Source organism: Gymnodraco acuticeps, unplaced genomic scaffold, assembly GCF_902827175.1.
Source record: "Gymnodraco acuticeps unplaced genomic scaffold, fGymAcu1.1, whole genome shotgun sequence".
NCBI classification, from domain to species: Eukaryota; Metazoa; Chordata; class Actinopteri; order Perciformes; family Bathydraconidae; genus Gymnodraco; species Gymnodraco acuticeps.
Genome location: NW_022990027.1, coordinates 980,515 through 988,741, shown reverse-complemented (window position 1 = coordinate 988,741; position 8,227 = coordinate 980,515). Strand labels below are relative to the sequence as shown.

Below are 8,227 nucleotides of genomic sequence, written 5' to 3'. Positions count from 1 at the left end.
GAAGGCCGTATACTCTGAACTGCTGTTGGGTGCATAAGCACACACAACAGTCAGAGTTTTCCCCCCCATAACCCGCAGGCGTAGGGAGGCGACCCTCTCGTCCACTGGGGTAAACTCCAACAACGAAGCACCTAACCGGGGACTTGTGAGTATCCCCACACCCGCCCGGCGCCTCACACCTTGAGCAACTCCGGAGAAGAATAGAGTCCAACCCCTATCCAGAAGTAAGGTTCCAGAGCCGACGCTGTGCGTAGAGGTGAGCCCAACCAGATCCAACTGGTAACGCTCCACCTCCCGCACAAGCTCCGGCTCCTTCCCCCCCAGAGAGGTGACGTTCCACGTCCCCAAAGCCAGCTTCTGTCGCCCGGGTCTGGTCCGTCGAGACCCTCCGCTTTCACTGCCACCCTTCTGGCAGCGCACCCGACCCCATCGATGTTTCCCGTAGGTGGTGGGCCCGCGGGACGGAGAAGCGGAGGTGTTGCCCACGTTGCCTTTTCGGGCTGGGCCCGGCCGGGCTCCGTGGCAAGCCCGGCCACCAGACGCTCGCCGACGAGTCCTCCTTCTGGGCCTGGCTCCAGAAGGGGACCCCGGGCTTCCTCCGGGCCAGGTATCCTCACTTCTTAGTTGTTACAAAAGTAAACCAGTTAAATCTACTCTTACGTTGTGGACATACAATTATTGATCACAAGATACAACATGTTATTGGCGACGAGGATTAAGAAGAGGATTAAGACAAGGATCAAGACGGGATCAAAGAGGACATGCCAAACGGACTGGTTAGCACCTTACATGCAGGTTTTGGTAATAATGAATGAACAGACATTCCAAAGACTATGGAAAGACATAAAAAGTCCATGTTTGAGACCAACCAAAATCCACATCGAGTCTTATACAGGTGACCCTGTTAATGTGGTCGGAGCTGCCATTGTTAGAGTGAAATACAAACATCAAAGGCGGTACCTGCCCCTCATTGTGGTTAAAGGGGACGGCCCCAGCCTGCTGGGAAGTGGCTGGCTGGAGGAAATATATCCGAGTTGGAAATAAATCAAGCTCAGACACAAATCTCGAGTCCTGAAACACCTGAAGACAGAGGACAAATCGCTGCAGCAAGTACTGAGCAAACATGAAAATGTCTTCAAAGAGGAGCTTGGCACACTGAAAGGTATGAAAGCTACCATCCATGTAAAGGCTGATTCAGTCCGTTGTTTCTTCCGTCCAAGGTCTGTCCCGTATGCCATGCGCACCAAAGTAGATGAAGAAATAGACAGATTGTTGAAAGAAGGAGTAATCTCACCTGTTAAACATGCAGAATGGGCAGCACCAGTGGTTCCAATATTGAAGCCTGTTGGGACAGTAAGGCTACGTGGAGACTACAAGCTCACTGTAAATACAGTTTCCTCACTTGAACAATACCCCATACCCCGAATGGAAGATCTATTTGCAGCACTGACAGGAGGAAAACAGTTCACAAAGTTGGACATGAGTCATGCATACCAGCAAATACTCATGGATGATGAATCAAAGAAATACTTAACAGTGAATACGCACAGAGGCTTATTCACATACAACAGACTGCCTTTTGGAGTAGCATCAGCCCCAGCTATATTTCAGAGGACAATGGAAGGTCTCCTGCGAGGCATTCCTTTCGTGGCAGTGTATTTAGATGACATCCTGGTGAGCGGTGTGGATGAGGAAGACCATCTGCAGAACCTCGAAACAGTGTTGGCAAAGCTGGAGGAGGCAGGATTGCGTCTGAGAAGGAGCAAGTGCACTTTCCTGGAAGAGGAAGTGGAATATCTGGGACATCGAGTGGACGCACAGGGACTTCACCCTGTGGAAAAGAAAGTCAAAGCCATCATGGAGGCTCCCAACCCCACACATGTTACTGAACTCAAGTCGTACTTAGGTTTGCTAAATTACTATAACACATTTCTGCCAAACTTAGCTACACTATTGGCACCACTGCATGAGCTCCTGCGACAAGATGTGCGATGGACATGGTAAAAGAAACAGGAAGAGGTTTTTAAAAAATCAAAGGCCCTGTTAAACTCAGCAGAAGTGTTGGTGCATTACTCTGCTGACCGAGAGTTAATTATGTCATGTGATGCGTCACCTTACAGGGTGGGCGCTGTTTTATCACACGTAATGGACGATGGAACTGAACGTCCTTTGGGGTTCATGTCGCGTACCCTAGCGCCTGCTGAAAAGAATTACTCACAGCTAGACAAAGAAGGCTTAGCAGTTATATTTGGAATCAAGAAATTCCACAAGTACTTGTATGGTCGATTTTTCACCATCTATACAGATCACAAGCCACTGATCTCTCTCTTCAACGAAAAGAAACCCATTCCACAGATGGGTTCCCCTAGAGTTCAGAGATGGGCGGTGCACCTGAGTGCCTATGAGTATCACATTGTGTACAAACCAGGAAAGAACAACGCTAATGCGGACGCATTAAGCAGACTGCCGCTGTCGGAAGATGTGCGAGAGAGTGAGACCGCAGAACAAGTGCTCATGATTGATCTTCTGGATGACACACTCGTGGACACAGCCAAAATAAAACACTGGACAGCTAAGGATGTAATATTGTCTCAAGTTCATGGTTATGTCTTGTCGGGATGGCCGTCAGAGACTGAGGCTCCTCTCAAGCCGTATCATCAGAGGAGAGAGGAACTGAGTGTGATGGATGGCTGCGTGCACTGGGGAGCCAGAGTCATCGCACCAAACAAAGGCAGGAAAAATATATTGAAAGTACTGCACCAAACACATTCCGGCATGTCAAAGATGAAAGGTCTGGCTAGATCTTATGTATGGTGGCCGGGGATGGACCAGGATGTAGAAAAGGAAGAGCAGTCTTGTGAGGAGTGCCAAAAGCACCACAAGTCACCACCATCAGCACCATTACATCCCTGGGAGTGGCCGGAGTCTCCCTGGACGAGAATTCATGTGTACTATGCAGGTCCTTTACTGGGAGAGATGTTTCTACTGATAGTGGATGCTCACTCAAAATGGATGGATATTTATCACAGGTGATCATTGAAAAGCTACGTCAGAGTTTCAGTGTTTTTGGACTGCCAAAAATGTTGGTGTCAGACAACGGAACCTGTTTTACAAGTGCTGAATTTGAGACTTTCAGCACCGTTTCACCCGTCTTCTAATGGGCTGGCAGAGAGGGCGGTCCAAACCTTCAAAGAGGGGATGAAAAAGATGAAAACAGTCCCATGACACAAACAGGAAACTGAGAAGTTTCTCACCTGGGGATAAAGTTTTCATCAGAAACTACTCTTATGGACCTAAATGGATCCCTGCGGTCATCGACAGCTCATCAGGTCCAGTGTCATATACAGTGATCATTGGAAGTGGTCAAGTCGTGAAGCGGCATGTGGATCAAGTAAGAGCCAGATTGACAGACACTGTGTCCTTAGAGCCGGTGCTGGACTCCAACAGAGACACTGTGGTTCCAGTGACAAGAGGTATTGGCCTGATTACACACACACACACGTGCACAGGCGAGTACAAGTGATTATGATGTCCCATTGTCTGATCCTGTGATTGTGCCGGTGCTCCCAGATAAAGCTGTGCCCGAGAGAAAGCCAGAAATGGTGGCTTCCCCTCCTCATGAGGATGTCGCGAGACCAGCGCAACACGCCAGCTCAGACAAGCCTCTCGACTTTTCGACTCTCCCAGTAACCCGAGAGTGTCTGCTAATTTATCGGATACTCATCCTAGTTGTGGTGTTAGCTCTACAGCACGTTGAGATCTCTGTAGGACTCAGCCTTTGGCCAATCATAGTCGTGTTCCTTTGTTATGATCCCTACGTAGCCTGCCTTAGCGTGCACGATCAGCGTCTCATGCTATTAGGATCTGTCTGTGTTGGTGTTTTTCTAGTCTTTTTCTATCTTTGGGTTTCCTGTTTTATTTTGCAAAGTGTTCACCCCCGTTTCCTGCCTGTTTGCTTTCTGTCTGTTTCCCTCCCTGATTGTGTTCACCTGGTGCCTCTGTATTTTCTCCTCCCTCCTCACCTGTCTCGTATTTATGTGATTAGTCCTGGGTGTATTTAAGTTCTGGGTTTTCTGTCTCTCTTTGTCGGGTTGTCTTGTGTTGTGAGTAAACTGCGGTGAGTGTTCGGTTCTGGCTCTGAAATATTGTAGCCTTGAAATAAAGGAATTATTTTGTCACTTAAATCTGCATTTGGGTCCTGCTTCCTGCACACCGTAACACCGAGTTTTCCTTTGCTTTGGATGACTGCTCGTATCGATGGTTGAGAGCGTCCAGGGTTCAGCAGCGAGAGGCTGTTCTGGCAGAGGCACGCCGGATTACTATGGAGAAGCCAGGCTTGGTTAAATTCTTATCGGGCAGCATTTTGGATTTTCTCACGGTGTGTTATCCCCTGCCTGACAGCCCCAGGCCTCCCAACTCCCGTTTTGATACCACACGCATCGGTGTGGTCCGTCTGGCGTCAGCCCCTGCTTCTCACCCAGTGTTTGCTACAGTCCAGGAGCCATTCGCTGGTACTCGTCTGGCCTTTGGAGGTCCACGGAGCCTCCAAACGGCTCCTAAGGGAAGGAGTCGCAAGGCCAGGTTGGCAACACGAGCCCAAAGGGCCATGGTTCCAGAACCAGTTCTGGCCCCAGCAGCCATGGTCCTTGCTCCAGAACCGGTCCCGGCAGCCATGGATTCGGCTCCAGAGCCGGCCCATACAGCCAGAATGTATTATTGGCCATAAGACTGTTAAACACCTGAACTTTGAAACAACATCCATGACATTAATCTGGCTGCTACTTAGAAATGATTTATCTAATCATATTCCAAAAACTTGTATATAGAATCTTATTGAACTATTTCACTTTTTACTATTTTTGTTTTTGCACTATTTTTTTCTGTGTATCTGTTTTATTGTGTTGCACTGTTTGAGGAGCCTGGGACCTAAGATTTCCATCGTCATAACTACACTGTAGCTATGTTCGTATGACCAATAAAAGCCTTGAACCTTCATGTAAAATGTATTTAGGTACTGTCAAACAAGAAAAAACTAATATCATATGCTAACTGTCATCTCTTTTATATTTGTGTTTCAGCGTCACCTGTCCCCAGAGGAGTTCCTCCAAGTGTTCGGCATGACTGTGGAGGATTTTGACCGGCTGGCTCTGTGGAAGAAAAATGATCTCAAGAAACAGGCCCGACTGTTTTAACAACATATGGACGTATGTTAAATACTGCCATAACTAGAGCGAGAGACTTTAGGGGGGGAAGAAAGAGATATTTAGTCTTCTGCTCAATGTCACTGCCATGGCTAACGGTGTGTCCACACAGCAGCTTTGACCAAATCTTGAAAATCCTGGAGCTGGGCGTGTCTGACAGCTTGGGGATTTCGCGACCAACAACCAATCACATGAATATCACATGAATATCCCGCCCCCGACATACAAAGCAAAAAAACCCGGTTCTTCTACACTATTGTCAATTAGGAAGGGCTATGATGAACATTTATGAGATTAATGTTTATGGTGCTATTTTATGCTACATTCCATGCTGGCTAATGATACTGTCTATGCTTGCTAGCAACGAAGTAAACTAGCAACGAAGTAAACTGGATATCAAATCCCCAAACAAGCGAAAACCTACCAGTTTCACCCACTGCCTCTGCCACCTCCCTCCATGCCTGGTTCCTCCGGTTTGTATCCCAGTAAGTAAATAGGGACTGGTCATAAAGAACCGGGTGATTTGCTACCGCAATAACTAACTTCTCCTCCATTTTTGTGGAATATAGAAATGAACTGCGGGTCTGGTTCTCCCAGCTTGCACGCGGTTTGATTGGCTAGCGCTTGAACTGTCAGATTTGCATAAACGGATCTGATTGGCTGTCGCTTCCAGCTCAGCCTCAAAAGTTGAACATTGCGGGCCGTCCACACAGCAGCTTTGACCAAATCTTGAAAATCCTGGAGCTGGGCGTTTCTGACAGCTTGGGGATTTCGCGACCAACAACCAATCACATGAATATCACATGAATATCCCGCCCCCGACATACAAAGCAAAAAAACCCGGTTCTTCTACACCTACGGCACTTCCGGGCAAAAATTACGGCCCCGCCCATTTTTGGGGGAAAACAACGCTGTCATTTGAATGGCGGTCAATACAAATTCTGAAGTTTTTGCCAATCCGATCAAATATTTTTGAAAACCATGGATTTTTGGATCTTCAAAGAGCTCGATTACGATGGCCAGTCAGGCAAACAATTACATTCGATTATTGGTAATCGACAATCGGTCTTGATATATGGTTAAATTAAAATCAGTAGGCGATGTTACAGATATGGGCATCTGTTAATGCCTGCTATATAGTGACGCCTGTTGGCGCTTTAGTAAACTGCATGCTGACACAGGCTTACACTGTGATGTACTATATGCGCAAGCGCGGGAATATACATGTGATGGAGTTGTGAGTTACGGAATAAAGCTGCAGACTGAAACATGGTGTCAGAAGTGGTCTTCTTAGACTAAAAGCTCAAGAAAACTCACGTCATGATGACAAACAGTATTCCGGCACCCGAGGGCATGCATATGTCTGGTGATATAGCAAAAAACTGGGAGGTTTTTAGAGCAGAATTTGAGGACTTTATGCTCGCTACAGGTCTGACCGAAAAAAACGAATGCGGTGCAGGCAGCCACGCTGAGACGGCTTATGGGGAACGAGTGCCGGCATATATATATGCACAACGTCACGCTGACCGAGGAACAAAAGAAAGACCCCAAAACAATCTTGGATGCGTTGGGGGATTATTTCAAGCCGGCAAAAAATTTGATTTATGAGAGATACACGTTTGGATGCTGCAAACAAGGACCGGACGAGCCGATCGATAGCTTTATAACAAAGCTGAGGGAAAAAGCATCATCATGTGAGTACCGTGACCTAAAAGATGAACTGATTAGGGACAGGCTGGTACTCGGTATTGCCAGCGAGAGCACCAGACGGAGACTGCTGCGTGAACGGGACCTAACGCTGCCAACAGCTGTGGAGATTTGCCGCCTTGCAGAATTGACGGAGTCACGCATGAGGCTTATTGAGAGCCCGCAGGCACAGGTGGACAGTATTAATTCTATGGTGGACAGGCAAGGCGGACGACGCAAAATACAGTGGAAAACAGCGGAAAGAAACACAGCGGCTGAGAGAGAGCAGCAGTGGACCTGCAAATACTGTGGAAATGGACACAAACGGGGCAGAGAGCAGTGCCCAGCCTATGGTAAGACCTGCCGAGCATGTGGCATTTCAAATCACTTTGCAAAAGTATGTCAGGCCAGCAGCAGAGCAGAGAAAACAAGAAAAGTTAATGTTGTTGAGGATGTACAGCAAACTGAAGGGGACTCGGATACAAGTGAAAACCTATACAATGTCACTGAATATGTGGGGAATGTGAAAGCACCTGGATGCAAATGGTTTGTACACCTACACCTGAATAAGAAAAGACAGCTAGGGGCCACTTGCAATGTTATGGGCCGCCAGTTTAAAGAGAAACTGTCACCAAAGACAGCCTTACAGCCGACCAGAACAAGGCTAAAGCTGTACTCTGAGATAGGGCTGTGCGATTATGGCAAAAATCATAATCACGATTATTTGGTCAATAATTGATATCACGATTATTTTGACGATTATTCATTGACCATTTATTGAACTTTAAAACAAATAATATTTTACCAATAAACAAGATCAATAAATGTGTTGGAGCGCACTTCCAAAACCATACTAAACATATATTAATATGATAAATAAAAATAAATTAGACCAAAATAAATTAAATCAAACATGATGCAGTGCACTGTCACAACCTACTGAACACTCCTTAACATATAGCCAACATTTTGGTTCAACATATTCAACATATTCCACTCAGTTAAACGTTGAAGGCTGGCCAACCGTCATGGTCCAGAAGTAACAGGAAATAAATGTTGAACTACAATTTAAGACCAAATAAAAATGTTTAGGCCACCATGGCAAATGCTGGTAAGGCTGCTCATGTCATCTCTTAAAGATTTTTTGCAAGAAACACCAGCCTGTTTACATGGTCTGGTTTCAGAGATGAGCGCAGGCAGGTGACGATATTGCCACCTGTACTGAAGACCCTCTCTGAAGAGGAACTTGTGGCAGTGCTGCCACATATGACACAGGAAAAAAAGAAAAGACTCTGAAGAACCCTTTCTTTGCCATTATATAAAAATAGTGTTGCTACAAA

General features: G+C 46.5%; 1 protein-coding gene across 1 annotated transcript; it reads left to right on the top strand.

The window, feature by feature from the left end:
- Positions 1–1,236: 1,236 nt before the first annotated feature.
- On the top strand, positions 1,237–5,192 carry LOC117545231 (uncharacterized protein K02A2.6-like). The gene is made up of 4 exons (XM_034214952.1): positions 1,237–1,907; positions 2,346–2,731; positions 3,571–3,686; positions 5,079–5,192. The coding sequence occupies exons 1-4, from the start codon at positions 1,237–1,239 to the stop codon at positions 5,190–5,192; spliced, it is 1,287 nt and encodes a 428-aa protein (XP_034070843.1).
- Positions 5,193–8,227: the final 3,035 nt, after the last annotated feature.